The sequence below is a fragment of the Ranitomeya imitator genome, chromosome 1 (assembly GCF_032444005.1).
Source record: "Ranitomeya imitator isolate aRanImi1 chromosome 1, aRanImi1.pri, whole genome shotgun sequence".
Taxonomy (NCBI): domain Eukaryota; kingdom Metazoa; phylum Chordata; class Amphibia; order Anura; family Dendrobatidae; genus Ranitomeya; species Ranitomeya imitator.
The window spans coordinates 72,391,770-72,417,348 of NC_091282.1; the positions used below are offsets into that span (position 1 = coordinate 72,391,770).

The 25,579-nt window shown below is 46.5% G+C and overlaps 2 protein-coding genes across 2 annotated transcripts; both read right to left on the reverse strand.

Moving 5' to 3' along the window:
• Positions 1–446: 446 nt before the first annotated feature.
• PIGO (phosphatidylinositol glycan anchor biosynthesis class O) lies at positions 447–12,189 on the reverse strand. Its single transcript, XM_069747933.1, has 11 exons — positions 12,092–12,189; positions 9,381–9,871; positions 8,843–8,986; positions 7,876–7,999; positions 7,543–7,702; positions 7,284–7,445; positions 4,612–6,175; positions 3,313–3,516; positions 2,984–3,189; positions 1,973–2,043; positions 447–948 (listed from the first exon to the last, which is right to left on the reverse strand). The coding sequence occupies exons 2-11, from the start codon at positions 9,859–9,861 to the stop codon at positions 819–821; spliced, it is 3,246 nt and encodes a 1,081-aa protein (XP_069604034.1). The 5' UTR covers positions 9,862–9,871; positions 12,092–12,189; the 3' UTR covers positions 447–818.
• A 4,410-nt stretch (positions 12,190–16,599) lies between these two features.
• On the reverse strand, positions 16,600–25,579 carry STOML2 (stomatin like 2). The gene is made up of 10 exons (XM_069747946.1): positions 25,456–25,579; positions 24,857–25,009; positions 24,124–24,223; positions 22,907–22,965; positions 21,026–21,127; positions 20,424–20,558; positions 18,657–18,801; positions 17,756–17,835; positions 16,971–17,099; positions 16,600–16,812 (listed from the first exon to the last, which is right to left on the reverse strand). Exons 1-10 carry the CDS (start codon positions 25,495–25,497, stop codon positions 16,699–16,701), a joined length of 1,059 nt encoding a protein of 352 aa, XP_069604047.1. The 5' UTR covers positions 25,498–25,579; the 3' UTR covers positions 16,600–16,698.

Genomic DNA, 25,579 nt, shown 5'->3' on the forward strand with positions numbered 1-25,579 from the left:
TACTTAGTTTGGCAATTTGTGTTGTTTTTTTGGTTTCGAGTCCGACTTCTGCTAAAGAGCTGCCATAAGGGTTGGATGACTGGATTGTTCCAATCAGATTGTATGGAAGACGAGCGTCACCAGGTGTTTGTTTCACGCCGATCTTCGCTGCTGCACTGAATAACACAAATATTATGGCGCACTCAGACGGCGGTAGGAATCAGAACGCAATGCTCGGACGGGCCAGCGGCTCTTCTGACCGGAGCGGGACGCATGCATAGAAATATAAGCAGCTGTCGCGCTTAGGGCGGGAGAGCCACCGGCCCGTCCGAGCATTGCGGTCCGATCTCAGAGATTTAAATGCCCTTAGTTTGGCTAGCAGCTGTACCATATATACAGAATATACCCTGTTTGGACTCAGGGTCAAAGTTAAATTATCAAAGACAAACTTTTTTTTTTTTTTTTTTATAATCCTCAAATTGTAAAATCCTTGGCAATATTTTTCCATCCAGTCGAGGCAGCACGCACCTCCAGGATAATCCCTCCTACCTGTACTGTTCAGTGAGTTCTTTATAGGCTTAGGTCACATTGGTTGCACTGTTACACAGGATGCTGGGGCCATGGCGAGGTTCCCTGTAACCATTGTGCAGAATGCAGCACCTCCATACTGATGTCTGGATATGATGTCTAAAAACAAAAGTTATTAGTAGTGCAACTCCGTCCGGACCCCCGATGCCAAAGCAGTCGACATCCTGGGGTGTGCGGGCACAAGCGTCCTCCAGGCACTGAGTGAATTCTAGTCTCTGTCCAAACTGCAACCGCCTCCATCTTCTCCAGCGCTACCTGTCCTGCTGCACAATCAGGTTCTTGAACCAGTTACTGACCGCACAGTCAACCCTTAAGACCAGAGCGATTCCGAAGAGGAGGAAGAGGCTGCTGACCACAAAGCCCAAACCTTCAAACAGGAACCTGGGGGAGACAGAAAAAGATGTGACGAGGGCGGCTGTCCCGCGTCTAGTGGTCACCTAAGCTCCGCCGCATTCTGCCTGCCTCCCATTACCGGCTTTCTAAGTGGTTTGTGCGGTATGGATTCCAATCAGCAGCAGGCAGAATTGTGAATGCAGCTCTGGAGGACTTGATCCATTAGCATGTACCAATACTCTGCCCACATTTTTGGTGTCCCAATAAAGCTACAGTAGACAAATACATTGCAGACTATTACTCAGCACCATCACACTGCGTACAGTCTGCTGAAATCTTGGCAAAAATAAGATTAGTCATTAGAATTCATTTTAATATATTTTTGTCCTTATGAAAAAGAAAACCAGTTATATGTAAAGTCTTTAAAGGGACTCTGCCATTTAATCTGAAAGGAGCATAATGTAGAGGGTGAAAGCCAGGGATGCGCCACTTGCTGTAGTTTCAATACAATAAGTATTTTATCAGCAGGAGATTATCACTATAGGATTAGGTGTCTCGGGCAGGCCAGTCCAGCTCATCTGTGTAACCACCACCGATTGGCAGCTTGCTGACAGTGTACACAGGAAGCTGCCCAATCAGGGGTGTGGGCGGGGTTATACAGAGCTCAGCATTCTGAGCTCTGCTAGATCTGCAGAAGAGAAAACACGGATTCTATCAAAACTGCGCCAAGCAGCCCAGTAAAGCAGGGGTGTCAAACTGCATTCCTCGAGGGCCTCAAACCATGCGTGTTTTCAAGATTTCCTTAGCATTGCACAAGGTGCTGGAATCATTCTCTCTGCAGGTGATTAAGTTATCACCTGTGCAATACAAGGAAATCCTGAAAACATGACCTGTTTGCAGCCCTCTAGGAATGCAGTTTGACACTCCAGCAGTAAAAGATATATAGCTGGAATCGGGGTATCTGCCCCTACATTATGCTGCTCTCAGATTACGTAGAAAAACCTGCTGACAGATTGCCTTTAATTATATTATATAACAGTAGATAATTATAAAAGTCTCATGTCGCACTTACTTTGGTGCAAATACTTTCCAGACCATTAGATGGCGACGGAGAATCATGGCAGCACAGACGCAGGACAGCAGCTGGGAAGTCACAGACACACGTCACGTTAGAATTAAAGGCAATGTGTCATCAGAAAATTACCTTTTGTTTAGAACAGGTTTTTATGTTAAATGCATCTTTTTTTTTTTTTTACAAACGTTTGATGCATCTTTTTAGCTTTCCTATCAATAGCGATGGTTCAAAATACAAATTCGGAACGCTTGCAATTTTCACACTGGCCACTAGGACTAATACTGGACTCGCACTTCCTGTTCTGTACAGAAGCCTTTTCAGCAGTCTCGTTATCATCACAGGCAGGATCACAGTGACAGGTAGGGCTTCTATATACAGTAGATAACACGGGATCCACCATTCACAATAGGCGATATCACAGCTCAAAAGGATTTCATTATTTTTCTTTATAAACATTCCTGATTTTTTTCCCCCCATCACTAAATATAAAAAATAAGACTCCAGCAGCCTCTGTAAGCGCAATCATTGAATATATGAATTGTGGATGGCATTAGCTGCAATTGACTGACACAAGCGCTACTGAACTGAATTGGAAGTAAGCAAAAAAAAGCTGTTATTCATCAGAGCAAAAATCATTGGGAAGGAAGGAGGAGGAGGTGAGCTTTGATATCGCCTTTAGTGAATGGTGGAGCCCGTGTTATCTACTGCATATAGAAGCCTTACCTGTCACGGTCATCGTTGAGGAGAATCATGATGCCCGGTCATTTTTACCATAAGATGTACGCCATAAAAACAATTCCTACATGCTGGTGTGCTTTAAAAGGCCGTTATCAGAGGACGACAGCGGCATTTTATGCGCTAACAGTATACATATAATGGTGTGTGCAGAGAGGCAGGATACATGCCGGACAAGGGCACCTGATTTATTTGGGTTGTGTTCTGATAATACATGGATCTGAAGGTTTTCTTTAATATGTGCCGTGACATGTAACCCCGGGAATCCGGTACCTGCACTCCCTGGATGAAGAGATACTTGCTCCCAAGCTGCAGCAGAGCTCCAGAGAACCTGTCTGGGTCCTCCCGAAGCCTCATCTCCATCATGGGCATATCATCATCTTCAGTCTCCCCCTCTCGGCTCTCCTTTTTACCTTTCTTTCTTCGGGCAGAGGGGGCTTCACACAGAAATGGCCAAAGTAGTAACAGACATGATCCGGCTTCCTCAGGAGAGAGAAATAGAGTTCAATGAAAACGGTTAATACAGGCATGTTCCCGATGTGATCCTTACGATCCGCACCGAGGCGCAGCAGAAATCCAATGTCTGCAGGATGGACGGCTACCTGAGAACAGGATGTTGGCGGAGAAGGTGTTCGCTGCCACCATCAGGGCCGGGACGATATTATTCGTGTGTCCGTCCTGAGTTCCCACAAAAGCCGAGTTCCAGTGGATGGCAGGGAAGACTGGCTGGTGACCGGTGGAGTAGAAGTTCTGGCAGGAGGCCAGGGACCACGCCAGCACAGCGTACCAGGGGACACTAAACAATTCTGCAGGAGGAAAATAGCAGAAAAAATCCAATCAATGACATATTCCGTAAGCTGTGATACCGGGCAATCAGCAAGCCAAAGCCTAGGAGATGGCAGCTATGAGGACAGGAAGGACGTAGACCCCTGCATCCCAGATCAGACCCCAAAAAGTGCATATCTCAATCCAAATGTCCTCATTTCAGGCTACATTCATTGTACGCTCAGTGAATATGTCTGGAACTGCACCCGGAAAAGACACCGAACATCCCTATAATCTAAAATTGGCCAGATGTGCGCAAAAAAAAAACCGTTATTCTGCCCACATGAGCGGTAATGGTCACCATATTGGTTAACTCCCTGGTAGAAACATATCCCAACGTTATGTCTATGTAATATATGAAAATACAGTTTAAAGTGGTGGTCCAGATCAAGAAATAGTGTCTTTAAATATGATTATTATAGCAAGATAAACAACTTACTCATACATTTCCAAAGATGTCCCAATGTATCAGCGTCAGGTGCAAATAAGGGTATAATAGGGACAACTTGGAATTTTGGTTTCCTACCTCTCGGGAGTTTATTGGGGTCTGATAATCCCATTGTATAGACACATCTCTCATGTATTTTGCAATTGTGTGTTTCAGGTAGTAATTTAATAAACGTTATGTATTTTATGGGTTCAATATATGTTAATCTTGGTAGTTTTCTTTCTTCATCAGATGCTACAGAGAAGTGGGCTGGCTTAGCTATTGGAATGAGCCAGCCCCCTTCAAATGGTGACAAAAGGAACGCTGGAGAGAGTGAAGGACAAGTGAAAGGTTTAATTACAGGAGATAAGACACTGTGTCAGCACCTAAAAAGCAATTAGAGGGAAAGGGGACTGACTGCGCATTTCCAGAGCTAGGACACCCCTTCTCTTCTAATCAATGGGACATAAAGGAGAAGAGGGCTGTCTCGGCTACGGAAATGAGATAGCCGGTCATGCCCCGTTCCTTACAGATAGTGGGAGCGCTTGTGTTAATAATCACATTTAAAAAGAGAACTGTTTTAAGCTGGACAATCCCTTTAAATTCAGCAAATCCAGTAGCCACAATGCTGAACTCTATGATTACTTACCAACGCCGTCACTGTAAAGATTGGCGACATGTCCGTGGATGTGCAAGATAACGAAGGCCTCCAATAAGAGCAGCAGGAAGGCCGGGGTCAGCCTCTCGCTGTGCAGCAATATCAGGAGCAGAGTCAGGATAGACAGGGTGATCACCATGCTGGCGGAGTACACACTGCCCAGACCATAGGCCTCAACCGCCGCTCCACTCTTCCTCTCCTCGCCTTCGCGCCCGTGCTGGAGGCGGCTCTTCAGCGTGCGCTGCATTTTCCTGTAGATCTGGGGGATTACGTGCTGCAGTTCAGCTGCAGAGCCAGGAGCTCCGCGGTAAGTGGTTACTGTGTGGTCATCATCAGAGGCCTTGCTCTTCACATAGACTGTCATAGGGCTCCACAAAGCCAGGAGGAGGCCCAGGCCGGCCATGGCGTAGATAGCTCTGGGACAGGCCACCAGAGCGAGCTGTGTGAGCTCCCGCAGCTTGGCGAGACTATCCTCTGTCCCTGCGTTCAGGGCCCAGTAGCAAGCAATTCCTAGAACGATAAGAGAAAGGCCCCAGCGGACAAACAGCACCAGGGGAGAGGAGCTGTTCAGGTTTCCATAATGTTGCAGCCACTTTCTGATGAGGAAGACCATGAAGCCAAGACACACGACACAGAAAACGTAGCAGAAGTTCTTCATCTGAGGGTCCTGAACGCTGGAGAGGGGGGACAGGAAGGAGGACGGCTGACAGTCTGGAGTCTCCTCCCGGCAATTATGGAAAAGTCCAGACAGACGAACAATAATTCCCAGTGCTGCCAGTAACCACATAAGTCTTGTGCCATCCTTCCTGTAAGCCGGGGTCAGGGAAGCTTTCCAAGACTCGCTCCCTAGAGGGGTAAACGTTGGCAGCGCTAGTTTGCCATCCCAATGTAGCTTCACCACGGTCACCGAGAGCAGAGACGTGAGAAGGAAAGGTGCCACGTACCCTTCCGCCACCACGTAACTGTCTGAAAACAAGGAACAGCAGCGGAAAAAAAGCACCACACAAGGGCCGGACAGCAGGAGATAAAACGGACGCGTCCTCCATCGCATCTGTGAACACTTCCTTCTCTGAAAGCTGAAGTAAAAACTGATCTGGGAAACCACAGTGGCTGCGGCACAAAGAGTTACTAGATCAAGAGCCACCAGGGACATCCATGTAGCCAGGCCCAGCACGGCAGTAACCATTAAAGAAGAGAGAAAAGGATATCCTAGAAGACACTTGTAAGGCAAAGCGACAGCTGCCCCAGCCTCTGCGATAATGTAACAGAGGAAACAGGAGGCCAGCAGGATGACGCAGCCCACGAGCATCTGTACAGGGTGGAAGCGAGCCCACGACTCCATGCAGACACTCCTGACTTGGGTCAGGTAGTCCTGGAGCCCGAGTATAGTCTTCTGCAGATGAGCGTCCATCTCTTCCTCAGGCAGCTGATCCCACTGTGACAGAAGCTGCTCATATTCTGCTGTCAAGGAGGAAAACAGATCCGCCAAAGCGCGCAACTTCTCAGCGGGCAGGTCCCCCGCAACTCGAGAATAGGAGTCCAAGTAGCGAGCCACCTAAGAGAGAAAGAAAACGGCGGATGTAGGAAACAGATTCTCAACAAGTAGCCATCAGAAGGAAAATACAAGCCCCAGAGAGCAGTCAGAATGGGGTATTCTGGCTATAAATGAATTTGTGACCAGTAAAGCCGCTTGTCAGCAGGTGCATTAATGAAGAGAGCAAAACGCTAAGACTTTAACCTGACCAGGCTTAAAGTGCATTATCAGATGTAGCCCCCCTCAACACTTTCGGTATTTGCCAAGCAGGGCTGTGGAGTCGGTAACCAAACCTCCGACTCCACGACTCTGACTCCATAATACCAGGGCTGTGGCGTCGGTAAACCAAACCTATGACTCCTCAATTTCCATGACACCGACTCCACGACTCTGACTCCCTGATACCAGGGCTGTGGAGACGGTAAGCCAAACCTCCAACTCCACAATTTCTATGACACTGACTCCGACTCCACGAATCTGACTCCCTGATACCAGGGCTGTGGAGTCTGTAAACCAAACCTCCGACTCCTCAATTTCCATGACACCGACTCCACAACTCTGACTCCTTGATACCAGGGCTGCGGAGTCGGTAAGCCAAACCTCCGACTCCTCAATTTCCATGACACCGACTCCACAACTCTGACTCCTTGATACCAGGGCTGCGGAGTCAGTAAGCCAAACCTCCGACTCCACAATTTCTATGACACTGACTCCGACTCCACGACTCTGACTCCTTGATACCAGGGCTGTGGAGTCGGTAAACCAAACCTCCGACTCCTCAATTTCCATGACACCGACTCCACCAAAATGAGCTCCGACTCTGACTCCACAGCCCTGCTGCCAAGCCCATAAGAGAGTCTACAGAAGGGCTCACTGAAGGGTGAGATAAAAGCACACGCTGCACAAGGTGTGAATGTAGTATCTGCGGCCGTCAGGGCATACTATGCCAGCTGGTCTAAGGCTAGAATATCTTGTTGTAGTCTTGAATGCTTTTTTGCTTTCCATAATATTTCTTTCAGGATTTAGTCTTAGTTATGGCATTTAAGCATTACTATAATAAAAGGGTAGAGAAATGCAGGCAAACATGGGCAGCAGACACTATAGGAATATACACAGAGTATAAACGTACCTGCTGGGCATTGAGGTAGTAAGCGCTGGTCTTTGATAACTTATCTTCAGGGAACCCAAAGAGGTCGTCAATAACAGCTCCCAAGTTACTGTACGGAATGGGAAGACCGAGAAGCAGCGACAGGCTCGGCACCAGGTTCACTTGAGGAACTGCTGCAGGGTCCTGAGAAATAAAAGTACTGTTCGCACGTTCTCTCCCGATGGGGTGATATTACTCATTATCTGCTACATGTAGTGTTAACCCTGCCCTAAAGTAATACCCTGTGTAGCTGGTCACCAAACAGAGGGGCCTTGCTGTACAAGAAGAGCGCTGCTGTCACTTCCTGCTCACTGTCTCCTCCGTGGTCTCCGGTGTCTGTCATCCCATGGTCTCCGGCCACCACCAGCAGCGTCCTGTCATCCAGATGCTCGATGAGTGACCTGTGGAACAAGACCACAACTTCTGTTACCAGATATTCAGAACATCTGCAACATTTATTGTCGGTGATGGACCCAAACATTGGATCCTGGGGTCTGGAGAAAGTCTTAGAATATCTCAAATAGCAGATTCATTAAAATGTAACACAAGCAGCATAAAAAACAGTTGTGCTCACGTGATGACTTGATTCATCTGCATCAGTTTCTTGGCAGTCTCTGGGTGGTCCGGACCATGCTTGTGCCCGCAATGATCAACACCAAGAAAATGGGCGATGACTACATCCCAGTCTCCTTCATCCACTGTTCAGACAAATCACAAGGTGTCTGGTTTAGAGAAGACGTCCTCCATTATAGAGCGAAGAACAGCTCCACACACAGGTTATTGTTGTGGAGGATTCAGAAGGCGAGTGGGCTACATGGACCGACAGATTATCTCTAAGGTGCCATGTAAGGCTATGTTCACATGGGGCATTATTGCTATGTTTTCTGCATGCAAAACCTGCTCTCTTGGCAGTAAAGAATCTGCTTACAAAAAGCCTGTCCGACTAGTTTCCTGTGCACCTCTGTCCTCAGCGACTTAAATTATGCTTTATCCTAATACACAGCAGCATTTCAGATTACAGATAGCTCCTAAACTATGAAGACCAATGCTGACTACTCAATCCTCATAGCCCCTAGGGGTGTTTAAATGTAAAATGTGATTTTAACGTTGCACTCAGCTCCTCATGGCTGTGGTTGGGGAAGAACCAAAGGACCTACTTCTCTGCTCCAACGATCAGTGGGACTCATTCAGGCTGGTGATACTGGTGATTTTGTACGTTTTTACGTGTATTAATATTATCAAAGCCTAACTCATGGGATCTGATGATGAGTTCTTCTTATATACCTCAATAATATATCACAAGATTTTTGGGGGCATTTCCCCTTGAAATGTTTTCCTCAGACCAAATCTATTGACTATAATACAACCATTGCAGAACAAAAACATAAAGACGATGGGAGAATAGAAGAAGGTAAAACGGAAAACACTTTTTTTTTACCATATCTACAGGAGAGCAACTGACCTCCACCTTCCATGATCTGATCACGAAAAATGAAAATGTCCGACCCTAAAAGCTAAAATATTCATATAATGTCACTCACCGGTTGGGTACAGATGCCGTAAGATCCCGTCATCCACAGTATGCAGATCCTTTACATTGAAGGATGGGAAGAAATAAGACTTGTAGAACTTTCTGGGGAACAGCCCGTCCCAGGTGTCGTCCCCCATGAACACCACTCTCTTCCCTGTAAGTCAAGGACAGTAGCTCAGTGACGGCATAGTCATACCTTTCCAGAATATATTACATCTTACAATGGTAATTGGAGGGTAAATGGAAAGACATGCCAGAACCTAAAAAACAGAGGGATCAGGGAGCAACAACCATCCACTAATCTCCAGAACAAAAAAGATACAACTCTAAAGAGTGTACAGAGCTGATCACCGCTGATCGGTGGGGTCACAGACTTTAGACCACCACCAACCTATTTTAAGGTTCAGTCATTTATATCAAAGAGTGTACAGCCCATTTAAGTGCTATGTCCATCGTAATATTACCGTAATATACTGTCTATGGCCCATATTCAGCTCTCAGGACCAGAGCAGAATTATGAATGAAAATATCCCAGTGACAACACGCACCGTTTTGTACCATCTGATGGATCAAGTTGTCCTCCTGAATGGCATAACTGGCAAAGTTGCTACCCACATCCACAAACGTCGGCAGTGAACCAGTGGTGAATCCTTTAATCCTCTGCATGGTGGTGGTCGGAGGGTCTGCCCGAAAAGGGTAAAGCCTGGCATGCTGCGGTTGTGAAGCAGTGAGCTGGTGGATCACTCCCAGCTTGTTCTCATATGGCTTCGGGATGGCGTTTGCTGGGTTGTATCGGGCAAAGTCGTATTTGAGAGCATCGATAATGACTATAACGGCCTTATCAAATCTCTGCGGGAACCAACAGGGGCCGGCGTGGGGGTGGAGAGCAGGAGACGGCGGCAAGGAGCATTGACTCTGGTTATTAAGCTCAATTCTCATCAGAAGGAATCCGCTCATGAAAAGCCAAATGCCCGAGTAGAAGGAGAGCGAGAGCCAGGCCAGGAGGAGAAGCAGCGGCGCCCTCTTCATCCTGCAAGATCTAAACAAGAGACATATAACAATTAGCGACCGCATAAACACAGGGGTTCTTATTCATATAGTATACGAGCATGTGTTCACAAAGTGTCTACATAGCAATTCCTTAAAGGGGCTCTCCAGGCAAATGATACTGATAAATATCAGTCTGACACACAGCACCAGCTGTAATTGGCAGACCCTGTTGCCGATATCTGTAGTACCCAGATCTGTGCTCCTGCCTATGTGACGTAGACGGCAGAGTCTCAGCGTCTCCTATGAGACGTAGACGGCAGAGTCTCAGCGTCTCCTATGTGACGTAGACGGCAGAGTCTCAGCGTCTCCTATGTGACGTAGACGGCAGAGTCTCAGCGTCTCCTATGTGACGTAGACGGCAGAGTCTCAGCGTCTCCTATGTGACGTAGACGGCAGAGTCTCAGCGTCTCCTATGTGACGTAGACGGCAGAGTCTCAGCGTCTCCTATGTGACGTAGACGGCAGAGTCTCAGCGTCTCCTATGTGACGTAGACGGCAGAGTCTCAGCGTCTCCTATGTGACGTAGACGGCAGAGTCTCAGCGTCTCCTATGTGACGTAGACGGCAGAGTCTCAGCGTCTCCTATGTGACGTAGACGGCAGAGTCTCAGCGTCTCCTATGTGACGTAGACGGCAGAGTCTCAGCGTCTCCTATGTGACGTAGACGGCAGAGTCTCAGCGTCTCCTATGTGACGTAGACGGCAGAGTCTCAGCGTCTCCTATGTGACGTAGACGGCAGAGTCTCAGCGTCTCCTATGTGACGTAGACGGCAGAGTCTCAGCGTCTCCTATGTGACGTAGACGGCAGAGTCTCAGCGTCTCCTATGTGACGTAGACGGCAGAGTCTCAGCGTCTCCTATGTGACGTAGACGGCAGAGTCTCAGCGTCTCCTATGTGACGTAGACGGCAGAGTCTCAGCGTCTCCTATGTGACGTAGACGGCAGAGTCTCAGCGTCTCCTATGTGACGTAGACGGCAGAGTTTTTTGTGCAAATATCAGATGGGCTAGGATCTGACAACCAGAACCACCACCAATCGGCTGTTTTCACTGCTGGTCGCAGCCTGATATTAGTGGTTGTGGAGCTTAACCGCACACACACACAGCTCCATAAAACTGTGAAGTGGCAGCAGATAGTTACTGCAGATCCACTCCTAGCAATTGGATCTGCAGTACCCAGGCACGACCACTACACAGTTGACAGAGCTGATTGGTGGGTGTTTGTGGGTGTGGGGGGGGGGGGGGGTTTGGGGGGCGATCTGAAAATAGGCTGCTTAAAGGCTTATTTCACATCTCCATAGATGTATATTGTCAGATAGTGAGTGTAAATACAAGCACTTTTGCAATTCACCACTTATTACAATATTGAGCCGTTTTTGAGACATTAGTCCTTTTTTTGTTTGTTTACAGCTCGCTGCCTTGGAGGCCGACCCCCGCTGCCAGGCAGCCGAACACACAGCGCTTACATGCTCTTTTCCATTTGGCTTGTAAGCACTCATTTTGCTACAGCACACTGCTACTTCCTAATCTGACCAACTTCAAAACGGTGCTAACCAGCTAGATAGCGGCAGTGGTCGGTCTCCTGGGCAACTAGCTGTAAACAAAAGAAAACTTAATATCTCGAACGGCTGCACATTTTAATAAGCGGTAAATTGCAAAACGGCTTGATTTTTGACGCGCAATCAGAAAATATCCATCTATGAAGGTCGGAGCAATCCTCTAAAGGGATTTTCCCCACGAACAAAATTAATTTAAAAGTTGATTTTAATCAATAGATCTTGGAATAATAATAATTTCCACAATTGGATGTGTTAAATAAAATGTTCCTGTGCCGAGATAATCTTATACATGTGCCGCTGCTGTGTACCGTGTAATGGCCGTGTCTGACCGTTCCGAATCCGGTTTTTCATGCATTCTCCAGATCTCTCTCTCCGATTCCTCCCCCCAGGTTAATTTTAAAAAAAAGGGATATTAATTCATCTTTACTACAAACTCCAAAGACGCACCAAAGGGTACAAAACACAGCATGTGAATCCTGCCCGATCACAGACACTGGGTGCAGCACTGGCCTGTAATAACCCACAAGACCCAATCTGTGTCCTCCCCGGCTGTGCACAGGGCTGCAGGGGTTAACAGTGCGCGGAATAATAGAATGCAGTGAGACATAACCGTGGTCATTAGTAATAATGGCGGACAGTGGGCGCTCTCCGCTGTACCTGGCACCTGCAGCTGCCGCGCTCCGTCCTCAGACTCCTCACATTGATTCTGAGGTCAGGAGGACCCGGAAGAGCAGGACAGCGTCACCACGGCAACGCTACCACAGAGAGGAGGCCGCAACCACACAGAGAAGAGCTAATAGAAGCGCCGCCTATCGACATCTACTGGCCGGAGGTAAGATTGCAGTCTTATGGCGCATGCTCAGTAGCATTTAGTTTGCACTTGTGCCTAGTAAGAACTAACCGAAGCGCCGCCTATCGACATCTACTGGTTGTAGGTAGTATTGCAGCCTGCGGGCGCATGCTCAGTAGGATTTAGCTTGCTGTGGTTTTCACAGGTCGTGGACGGTTACAGCACGGAAAATGTGCTGAGACTTGTAGTGCAGGTTAAAGGTGTTTTTTTTTTCTCTTTTACTTCAATGCAATGTATTTAGGGCTTAAAACGTTTGGAATCCTTTTTGGCTTGTCAGGTCCTGATTCATTTTGGTCTTTGGCCCATTTTTTGGTGTATTTTTTGCGTTTTCATTATTCTATTTAATATGTGATCGCCTCTTTTTCTTTCTTCCACTTTATTGGAGGAGTTTAGTGATTCCAGGTATTTATTGCAACAGATTAATCAATTGCAACTTTTAAAAATTACCAAAAACCAACAATTTTGACCACGTCTCTCCCAGGGATTCAGTCCGCGGTCGCCCCTTCATCCTGAACCAGAGGCCATCTTTGCCCCCTTTATGGGGCTGTGCGCTGTCACCACCAACCTGCAGACACAGAGTGTCACCTTATGATCTGAGATTCTGCCCCTTCCCTCCAATTTGCACACAGAGAACCTCAGTGTCATGTCTTCCCCAAGTTCCCATTATTCCACCTCCTGATTATCCTTCGTTATCACAGATTGGAGACCTAATGGCCAGTGATCCCCTCCAATATTGCACTACAATGGGAAGATACACACGTGATCAAAATTGTTGGCACACCTCGTTTAATGACAGAAAAACCCACAATGGTCACAGGAATAACTTGAATCTGACAAAAGGAATAATAAATAAAAAAAATTATGACAATGAACAAATGAAAGTTGAAAGTCAGACATTGCTTTTCAACCATGCTTCCACAGAATTTCAAAAAATAAAATAAAACTCATGAAATAGGCCTGGACAGAATTGATGGTTCCCTTAACTTAATATTTTGTTGCACAACCTTTTGAGGTAATCACTACAATCTAACAATTCCTGTAACTGTCAATGAGGCTTCTGCACCTCTCCACAGGTATTTTGGCCACTCCTCAAGAGCAAACTGCACCAGTTGTCTCTTGTTTGAAGATTGCCTTTCCAAGACGCCATGTTTCAGCTCTTTCCAAAGATGCTCAATAGGATTAAGGTCAGGGCTCATAGAAGGCCACTTCAGAATAGTCCAATGTTTTCCTCTTAGCCATTCTTGGGTGTTTTTAGTTGTGTGTTTTGGGCCACTATCCTGTTGCAAGACCCATGACCTGTGACTGAGACCAAGCTTTCTCACTCTGGGCAGCACATTTCTCTCTAGAATCCCTTGATAGTAATGTGATTTCATTGTACCCTGCACAAATTCTAGATACCCTGTACCAGATGCAGCAAAGCAGCCCCAGAACATAACAGAGCCTCCTCCATGTTTCACAGTAGGGACAGTGTTTTTTCTTGATATGCTTCATTTTCCATCTATGAACACAAAGCTGATGTGCCTTGCCAAAAAGTTCCATTTTGTCTCATCTGTCCATAGGATATTCTCCCAAAAGCTTTGTGGCTTGTCAACATGTATTTTTTTTCAAATTCCAGTCTGGCTTTTTTATGATTTTTTTTTTTTAGCAATGGTGTCCTCCTTGGTCGTCTCCCATGAAGTCCACTTTGGCTCAGACAATGACGGATGGTGCGATCTGACACTGATGTTCCTTGAGCTTGAAGTTCACCTTTTAGGCTATGTGCACACGTTCAGGAATTCATGCAGAAAATTCCTGTGAAAATCCAGACATTTCTGGCAGATTTCCGCATGAAATCCGCATGCGTTTTTTTTGTGCGTTTTTGACGCGTTTTTTTCCGGACATTTCCCAATGCATTAGACAGTGGGAAAACCGCGAAAAAAAACGCAAAATTAATGAGCAGGTTCATTATTTTTCCGCAATGCGTTTTTCATGTGGAAAAACGCACATCATGTGCACAGATATTGCGGATTTCATTAAAAATGATAGGATGCTTAATGTATGCAAATTATTTGCGGTTTTATAGCGTTTTTATAGCGCAAAAACGCTAGAAAACCGCAAATAATCTGCAACGTGTGCACATAGCCTCAATCTGTTTAGAAGTTTTTCTGGGCTCTTTTGTTACCATTCGTATTATCCGTCTCTTTGATTTGTCATCAATTTTCCTCCTGCGACCACGTCCAGGGAGGTTGGCTACAGTCCCATGGATCTTACATTTCTGAATAATATGTGCCACTGTATTCACAGGAACATCAAGCTGCTTGGAGATGGTCTTATAACTTTTACGTTTAACATGTTTGGCTATAATTTTCTTTCTAATCTCCTGAGACAACTCTTTCCTTCGCTTCCTCTGGTCCATGTTCAGTGTGATACACACCATGTCACCACACAGCACAGTGAGGATCTGTAGCCCTATATACAGGCCATTCACTGATTCCAGGATTGTAGACACCTGTGATGATAGTTAGTGGACACACCGTGATTTAACATGTCCCTTTTCTCCCATTATTTTCAGGGGTGCCATCATTTCTGTCCAGGCCTATTTCATGAGTTTTATTTTTTTACATTCTGTGGCAGCATGGCTGAAAAGCAATGTCTGACTTTCATTTGTTCATTTTCATAGATTTTTTATTTATTATTACATTTGCCAGATTCATGTTATTTCTGTGACCATTGTGGGTTTTTCTATCATTAAACGAGGGGTCCCAACAATTTTGACCACGTGTGCACTTGTATTCTCAGGATCCTTCCTAATGCATGGAATGAATTATGTGTATCCTGATTTTAAGGGGATGTCTCAGCTTATGAAAGGGGTACAATCGGACAGGGTTTGTATAAATGTGCAACTTTGCAATTTACTTTTTATTAAAAATTCTCAAGAATGAAGATATTTTTTATTCAATAGTTTACCAGCCACCACTGCAGGTGACCGGATTCTTAGGCAAACTTTGTAAAAAGCGCAGCTCCATAGCTCCCTAGATCACCGGATCTGGCCAGCTTCATTGTGCCAGCACTATCCCATGCTACAATGGCAAAGCTGGAGAGTGACCATGCCACTAGTCCGAACTGTCAATAATGAAGAGCGCACCGCTCCCGGCAGTGAGGAAGAGAAGTAGCGGTGCACTCCTGAAGATGGAAGAAGAGGAAACGCTTTAAGGTTCCAGTAATCAGACTATATTCGGCTGATAACGGGTATTGGGGCTTCCAGCCACAAATCCTTTTGTTTTCCAAGGAGATGAGCCGCCAGGGGGTCTGGGAACGCTGCTCTCATAGAGGACACATGAGCCTTCATCTAATGTATGGGGAGTCGCAGAAATATCTACTGCCGAACATTTGTCGAAGGATGCGTTCACACGTCCAGGAGTGATCTGTTAGAACGGATTCAGCAGCAATTCATTGATAAAAAAGTGCAGACAACTTTCTAAATAACTGATCTCTGCTGGATCCAATTTTTCTTTTTACATTGAAGTCTATTAAAATGGATCCGTTAATCATCCATCTGTTTTTCTCTCTTTTGAGACAGGTAATTTTATGGATATAAAAAAAAAAAATCTTTTCAATCATTTTTGCTTTCTCAACCATTAGGGTTAGGACAAATGGTGTCATCGGTCTAAACCTCGTCCCACCGTGCTGACCAAAGTAGAAGAAAATCAACCGGCCATGGGGATGATGTCGCGGGTGGGCAGAGCTTTGGCCACGACCCTTATTTTTGGGTCACCTACCAGTGTCAAACTCTGCATGAATGCAGAATCACGTGACTGCTGTGTATGGAGACCCTCTCGTGTGTCCGCACGTTCCCAGTTAGAGGTTTACAGCCCCTGACGTGTTGTCTGACCGCTGTATAAAGTCCCATATGCTGAGCTCCCCCTAGTGGTGGCTGCTGGTAGCCAGTTTTGTCAGCTGTACAGAGACTTCCAGACGGACTCCTGAGGTCAGAAATGCTGCAATGTTCAGAGAATACATAACATTAAAAGCAAGCTGGGGAATAAGGGGGAAGAGTCTTCTGGATCAGTCCCGCAGGATTCTCCCGCTCTGTCGGGGTCTCTCCCTACAACATACACAAGGTGAGACCCTCCAATCAAGATGGACGGGGGAAAAACCCAAAAGGAGCCTCTGACCAGACACTTCTCCCTCTGCCCGGTTTTTTCTTCATGCTATGTTCTCTCTTGGGTCTGGGCAGCGTAAAAGCGATTACAGGACCCCTTTAAGAGAGCGGATTTCTGTACGAGTGTCACAGCCCTCAATCTATCGAGGCACAAAGAAATAATGGAATCCATCTTTGTTCGAAATCATATATTATGTGACAAATCGTAATTACAGTACAAAATCTCCCAATATCGAGCAGTGTCGTCAGCGTGCGGCCCGGCAGGAGCGGCCATCAGGACCTCGGCTTCAGCTCCTCTGTATCCGGGAATCCGGCGGCTCCCGCTGGTCCTAATGGGGGACTGTTCTGTGGGAGGTTTTTCGTCAGTGTGCCGTATATTCCCATGGCCTGTGCGCAAAGGGAGAGAAACATTACCCAGAGGTGAAGAGAGATCCGATACCGTAGTGGTGTCCGATCCGGGGCTTTCCAAATCTACAACTCCAAGCATGCCTGCTCAGTACATAGTGGGAGTTGTAGTTTCCCCATGAGACTACTTGCACACACACCTGGGTCACCATGCTGCTGATGTCTCCAGTGTTCGAAGGCAGTAGGATCGTGTTGGATTCTTTCGCCAGTTTGGAGAAGGCGGTCACGTACTGTTCTGCTATGGAGAGCGATGCCGCAGCATTACCGTGCTGGAGAGAAACAAGACCAGTAAGGTTATTATACAGGACGCCATCCACAACCATCACCTGTGATTGGGAGAAACTGGGGACTCAATGTTACATGTCCCAATTGGGGCTCACAATCTAGATTCCCTATCAGGATGTCTTTGGAGTGTGGTAGCAAAGTGGAGAACCCAGAGGAAACCCACACAAACATGAGGAGAACATACCAACTCTTTGCAGATGTTGTCTTTGGTGGGATTAGCACCCAGAACCCAGCGCTGCAAAGCAACAGTGCTAACCACTGAGCCACCATGCTAACCACTGAGCCACCATGCTGCCCTTTAAGTACATATTATGATTATTCTATTCTTATTTTAAGAGGAGGTGCTGGGTGTTTAGACCCTTCAAGCTTTCTTTGCATAAAACCCATTTCGTTACTGGTTGACCCCATTAAGGCTGGGCCTACATGGCCAATACTGTGTCATATGTCCATTCACCAAACCGGAGAGAGACACATCTGAAAAGAGCGGTCCATCCGGTGTAGCCTGCATGGTATTCACACCCCTCCAAGAAAACGTTTCCATCATGTAAGTATGAAGCTGGATGGACAGATCCTATAGCACTGAAAGACAACAGGAAGCACAGGGAATATGTAACGTCAGGGAGGGCTCCAGAGACGTTACCTGCTGGGTGAGGGAATCTGCCACCACACGTATCGCCTCGCCCCGAGCCTTAGCCTTGGCTAGGATTGCATTTGCTTCACCTGATAGAAAAAAAAATGAATGAAAAAACATTAAAAAAAAAACAACTTACATGTCCATAAACTTTACAGTCTACAGATCCATCATATGTAAAATTGAGGGCAGAACAGGAAGAAATTTTCTTTAGGTCAAATGCACAGACCAAATCAACACAGAGTATCCGTCATTTAATCTTCATTTCATGAATAGCGCACATGACAATAAGCAGCTTTGTAATGTATCTTAACTGAGAAATTTGCTGGTTTCACTCTCAGTTCAGGGGTAAAAGTGATATTCAGCGAAGATACGAGATGACAGTTGGTGATTTTAAAATTCTATGGAGGGGGAGGAGCTAAAGGCCGAAACATTCTGCTGCACGTTCTCCCAAGGAGATGACGGTTGGTGCTCAAAATTCTAGAACTGTCAGGAGAACTTGCAGCAGAATGTCCGGCTCCGCCTCCAGCTCCTCCCCCTTCATGGCACCAACCGTCACCTTGTATCTTAGTAATGTGAACAATTGCCTTCACTGAATAGATTTACCCATGAACATGTGAATTAATGAAGCAGATTTCTTTGATCGGATACATCATAAAGTTGTTATTTCCATGTGTGTTATTGATTTATTTGGGGAACAGTTCCCAAATGAAGTTGTCGTCATATATTACATCTGACAAGCCAATGATAGAGGTCAGAAGGGGAAACTGGGGACGGGCCGTAGTACAGACATCTCCGCACATGAAGATGAATGTTTGACCAGACTCTGCCCATGTGCTGGGAGTTCTCCTCTGAAGTCTGGGGTGACCAATGGGCCATGGTGGGCGACTAGTTCAGCACAGACACTGACCTGCAGCTCTGTTAATCTGCTCTGCTCGCTCTGCCTCGGAGGCCAAGATCTGGGCCTGCTTTTGCCCCTCGGCCACATTGATGGCAGATTCTCTGGTCCCTTCAGATTCTAACACCATCGCCCTCTTCCGACGTTCGGCTTCAACCTGAAGAGACATTAATCGTTTTATCGCATGATCGACAATTCGATGATAGCGTTACACAGAAAAACAAGTTGCCCTAGGAAGAAGCCAACAGGCGAAACCCAGGGTCAAGTAGAAGCTGGCGTTCCGCGTGTTTTACATTTTTATGCGTTAACATATCTATACTTGGGGGTAAAACAAAAAAACTCAACTGCTCTGTCTATTGTTGGGGGTAATGGCTGGTGGAACTACTGGTCTCAGCAAGACTGACAGAACCATCACTGGAGGAAAACATTGATATTGGAAGTTTGATGAGGAGGAAGGATCCTGGATGTTGTGGATTCTGCACTAAAGATCGTTGATTTGGTAAAGATGTGTTTTACTGTATGCAGTAATATAAGGCCTCCAAAGGTGGAACTGAATTTGGCTCCAGCGAAGTCTCCGCTCCCACGGGCGGAACCAGCGGAGTCTCCGCTCCCACGGGCGGAACCAGCGGAGTCTCCGCTCCCACGGGCGGAACCAGCGGAGTCTCCGCTCCCACGGGCGGAACCAGCGGAGTCTCCGCTCCCACGGGCGGAACCAGCGGAGTCTCCGCTCCCACGGGCGGAACCAGCGGAGTCTCCGCTCCCACGGGCGGAACCAGCGGAGTCTCCGCTCCCGCGGGCGGAACCAGCGGAGTCTCCGCTCCTACAGGCAGAACCAGCGGAGTCTCTGCTCCTATAGGCCATTCCTGCGGTATTTCCGCTCCTACAGGAGTTTCCTGTGGAGTATCTGCTTCTATAGGTGGGTCCTGCGGCGTTACTGGGTGAAAACTGTTTGTACTATTTTATATGAAGTTCTGTGGATAACAGGACCCTGGTTGCGCACAATCTACATAGGATTGAATAAATGGAAACTTAAGCACCTGGGCACTAATAATCGATGGGCATCATATATTCTAGGGGAGAGTATAACTAGGAGAGTCACTTGTAGAGAAGGATCTGGAAGTCAATCAGCGGCTTCTTGTGCCCCATAACTCATTCAATTCTATAGGAGGTAAAGAGTAGCTCAGCCGCAGTGTAAAGCATGGTGGCAGGACCAGCACTGTACAGGGAAATACTGTGAAGAAACCTCTTCATTTTTAGGATAGGCACGGGTCCTACAATTCGTACTCTGACCAATCATACATTGATAGCATGTCCTAGTTACATATTATCACATCGTAATACCTCTTAAAGGGAACCCATCAGCTGATCCTTGCTGCTTATGCCACTGGCAGCAAGAATCAGACCCCGGCCACGTAACTGCAGCCGTGTATATACTACTAGGACTAGGAGACCAAGACAGCGAGTTCAAAACTTCTCCTCGCCCTGTTCCTCTAATTAGAGAGATGAGTGTCAGTCTAGGGAAGGGGGACAGCGAGGAGCAGCCGGGGGTCTGCCTCCTGGACTACTTGCCCTAGTTGCATAGTGCTTAGCATCAAAGCATGTCCCATCTGAAAAGCAACAAATCATCATAGTAACACATACAAGGCGTCAATAGCACAGACCATGTCTGATTGATGATCAGGGTCTACAATGTGTTCCCTTTATAACAGAAAACCCTCTATAGCTTTATGATAAAGCTGCGTGCAGCAGTTGCCGGCCAGGGGGCACAGGAGGACCTACCTGCATCTGCATGGCCTCTCTCACTTTTGGAGGCACGTGGATGTCCTTAATTTCATACCGCAGACACTTGATGCCCCAGTAATCAGAAGCCTGGTTAATTGCGTCCACAATATTGGAGTTGAGCGATTCCCTCTCCTGATTCATTCCGAAACATGAAAAAACAAACAAATCGTTTTGCTGTCCAATTCCTAACCCAACTTTGGACATAAATATTATTTATGCTACATCTCCTTCAAAGGGTTTTCCGGTTTCGTAAAAACCACCATCTTGTTTAAAAAAACAAAACAAAAAAAACTGAACTTTACTCACCCTCCCCAGGTCCGACGACGACTCTCCGCTGCTGCGCTTGGTGCCGGTTAATGTTTGCAATGACGACATCACGTTGACACTGCTGCAGCCGATCAGTGAGCTCAGCGTCTCATACCACCAACTGGGGAAGAGCTCACCGACTGGCATCAGTACTGTCGACGTGGCGTCAGCACTGCAGACAATACCAGACACCATAAGCTGCGGCATAGTCTCAGAGCCGGACCTGGGGAGGGTGAGTAAAGACCAATCCTGTATTACAAGGATGAGAAACTAGTGACAAAAGATAAACTTACCCGGAAAACCTTGTCTAATGTCAGTTTTCCAAGCTCAGATCGCATGGTGGTCTGTGCCAACTGAGTGACTGCGTATTCTGGATCTTCCACGCCGTAACTGGCCTGAACACAAACCACAACACAATAAATGGATGCAGCTACAGATGCTATATATTAAGGGTCTAGCGTATAAAAAAATTTTTTTTATCATTATTAATGGAAACTCTGAAGCTAAAAACACATACTGATCTAGTCCTGCTCTCACATCTGTGGGCTTTATGCAATGTGTCAGTGTTGAAAATCCCATGTTGGTTTAAAGAGGACTTTTTCAAGCATGTTAAACTGGTCATAACCTGGAAGAATGGCTGCAGAGCCGAGTAAAACAGTTTTTATTGGGATAGAGCAGAGCTGAGGGCGATTACAAACACTCCCAGATCTCCTGTCATGGCAGTCATTGTGGGGGGAGGAGAATACATACCTGAGTGTACAGCTGAGCGTCATTACAAACATTTCCAGATCTCCTCTAACTGCAATCGGTGAAGGGGAGGAGAATACAAAGCTGACTGTATAACCAAATTTCATTACAAACATTTCCGGATATCCTTTCCTTGCAGTCAGTATGGGGAGAGAAGAATACATAACTGACTGTATGGCCAAGTGTAATTACAAACACTTCCAGATCTCCTCTCACCTTAGTCAACATAGGGGAAGGAATCTACGTAGCTGAGTGTATGGCAGAGCGTCATTACAAATTCTTCTAGATCGGCTCTCGCAGCAGTCAGTGTTGGGAGGAGGAGAATACATAGCTAAGTGTATAACCAATTGCCATTACAAATACAGTTTGCTCTCACAGATCCACCCCTCCCCCACACTGTCCAGAGAGGAGATTTGGAAGCGTTTGTATTCGTACTCAGCTCTCCTATATCCCTTTCAGACAGACTGCTGTGACAGGAGGACTAAAAGTGTTTGCGATCACATTCAGCTCTGCTGCATTCTTCCTCCCTCCCCACTGACAGCCTTTTACAGGAGATTTGCATTATCACACTTGGCAATACCGTGATCAAATTCCCCACCCCCGTACCCCTCTACACACACACACACACACACACACTCAGCAATACTGTGTTCTCCTACCCCCGAATCTCTCTCTTTCCACAAACACACACAAAGATCTGGAATTTTTTGTAATCACACTTCGCTTTGATCTATACTACACAGTTGCTGCAGAGATCAGGGTTGGGAGTAGAGTTGTCTTTCAGAAGAACGCCTGTTCAGACCTTCTGAAGGAGGATTCTTTTTCCCCTGCATGACACTGACCAATCATTAGCAGGAGACGTCATGCAGGTGACAAAGTACACACCCCCAGAGAAAAATCTCTGGTAACGCCCCCTTTGACTTATCATAAACTATAAATATTTCTGCAATGGAGAAAAGAAATAAAAAAATAAAAACTATATTTTATTCAGCTCTACAGCTGCTACATTGCATTTTTTGATGAAAGTGCAAAAGCCTCCAATCACATCAAGGTGACCTATATGGATGGTCCCTAACCACTAAATGTCCTACCTCTCCATGTGCCAAACCAGCCTCATCTGAATGGGGAGTGAAAAGGAAACCAGGCTTACAATGAAAACCTTGTGTGGGAAAGATGGGTGGAGGAGGGTGGTGGGTCTTTAGTGTTTAGGAACCATCCATATTTAGGTTCACCTTGACGTGGTTGGAAGGTTTTGCACTAAAAGTTATCACCTTACATTTTTAACGTTTGCAGCAACATTGGAGATCATTAATTCATTATTCGCCGTGTGCTGATGCACCGTGTCTCTATATGTTCAGTGTTGCAGTTGTCGCATCCCCCAATATCATAGAAAGACGAGTGCGTAGAGAAGGAGATGTGAGGCTCACCTTATAAGGGTCCATGACACGTAGGTAAAGGACTCCATCTATCTGTAAGGTCACATTGTCTGTAGAGAGGGGACAACATCATTCGTCATCATTAGTAACCAGCACTGAGGGTCTGAGTACAGCAATATCAGAGTCCTGCTCTTTACTGATGACTTAAAGGGAACCTGCCACCCCCTAGGGCCTATTAAGGTAAAAGAGCCACCTTCTGCAGCACTAAGGCTGCATTCTGTGAAGGTGGCGCTTATGTTTTTGATCCCTAATAACGTTGAAATAGTCACTTTTATAAATTGCGCCCCATACCTGTATTGAGTCCGGGGGGAACGTTTTCTTCCCCTGACTCAGCCGTCCATCATCCCCTCACTGCACAGAGTGCCGCCTCCTCTATCAGCAGCTTCCTAGTCATCGTAACCCAATATACAGTGCAGAAGAGCAATTATTACAGCGGCTGCTCTCTTTACGGTGACTATATCTGCGTCGGCGCCGCCCCCGTGACTGACACTGGAACTTCAATTTCTCCCCATATCTGCAGATTAATAGCATTTTTTTCTAGCGACAGGTCCCCTTAACTTCATTGCGCTGTCCATATTAAAAAATGGGATCTGGGTTTGAACACTCTAACATAGCAAACATTCACCAGCACCAGAAATGGCTTCACGCCAGGGCTATGTGTAGCAGAAATCACGATTTCCTATGAACGTCGGTCACAAGCTGGCATTCACAGGAGAATCATAATGACAGGTACGGGGATCATCAGCAGATCCCCAGCTTTCATGAAAACCTATCGGCGTACCTCGATCACATGACGTGGAAACCCGCTGGGTAGGATTTATGATGCGCTTCTGGCCGACAAGTGTTAATGCCGGGTTTAGTGATTAACAGTGGAACTTAACTGATTAACAACCACAGTTGGAAGTGGAACACAGATCCACCCGCGGCTGTTAAAGGCATATCACGATTAAATCCGTTGTCATGTGCGGGAAAAAACACGAGCTCAGCGTCACAGCCCACATCAAAATCAGGGACCGGACATATGATGTAAATATACGGATAAGGCAGGGGATGATAACTTTAGAAGATTATGACTCCATTAGGGTATGGCATTAAAAACATATCCAGTATATTGAACAATATTGACCAGTCCAGCGTCAAAACCGCACGAAATTGGTCTCTGTCACAGAAAATAAAATGAAAAGATCCAAAGATATCAGGAGACTGACCCAGGCTGACGGCGGACTGCTCAGGAACGTTGATCACGATCTCCTTCAGGCTCTGTACATATCGGATACGATCTAGAAATGGAATGAGGATGTTCAGACCCTGAAAAGACAAAAGCAAAACTGTAACACATGTAACACCAGTGACATTCTGTATAAGACACATTAGTGCACAAGACCAGTGGAGCACAGGACAATGGGGGGAGGGGTAAGGCGGCGATGACATAAACAGGGAACAAACCCAAAATAACCCAGATTAAAAATGAATGGTGGCAACATAAAAAAAAAAAAATTCAAGCAGGAGAATACTTTTACAAAGTCTGTGTTACAGGGAACATGTACAGGCAATATGTACCTACACTAAAATCCAAAGGGGTAAATCATTTTAAGGCAAGCCCGGCAGGGGATGTTGTATGGCTAATGTGCCCACTTACAGGTCTATAGAGTAATCCACAAGGATGAATACTTTTTGCACGCGTTCATATTCTGTCTAGAGCCTACATAAGGGGTACTTTGGGAGGGGATCCAGATAGACCCCTGACAGGGGCCGAGATGTAGGCGATTATATAGGCACATGGTGACCAATGCTGGGCGATTAGAGCGCTATAGATACATCTGGCTTCTCGGCCGGGAGATTCTCTTAGTTTACACTTGATACGTGATGTGAACGCGCTCTTAGTCGCACCACAACTTCTTTTCTGAATACAGATAATCTAGACGCAAATCCTGCACCAACCGGCTCCAAAATGCGGTGGAATCTGCCCATGCGCTCCACCACCCAGGCCTCCTGCTGGGGGACAAACAGGACCACCGTGTTCATTGGAAGTCCAGATGAGGCGTAACGCTGCACCTCAACGTTCCAGGCTCTTGGACCACTGATTTGGGAGCCCTGCGGAAAATAAGAAATGGCAGGAGATCAGAGAAATAAAAGAAACCCGAACCATATAAATACTGCAAACTCCTGGGGGCCTCATCAAATGCAACAGCGCCTGTAATATAAAGTGCACACGCACCAGCCAGAGCTACACGACTCGCCTGTGCTCTACTTCTGCTGTAGGGCAGCCACTATTTCCTGATGGGCTTGTATACACAGAAAACAAAATCAGTGCTGCAGTGTAAAGCATGGGGGACAGAGGAATGGAAAACCTGATCTGGCCAGACAAGATGGCCAAAAATAATGCAGCCCAGCCCCCACACCTGTCCCTGCACAGTCACCCCGCGCTATACATCCCCAGTACACAGCAATAGTCAGAGGGCAGGTCACAGATCAGCATACACAGGAGGACAATCAAAGGGTTAATGTTTGCCACTACAGCCCCCAGTGTCCGTCCTCACCCTCAGCAGGGCGCCCCCGGCCCGGCTCACTGCCCGCAGCATGTCCCCGGTCTGATCCTGCACTTTCTTCTACTGCAACCAGTGTGCAATCTCTCCAGCGGCGCCGGATAATGACGTCACTGTC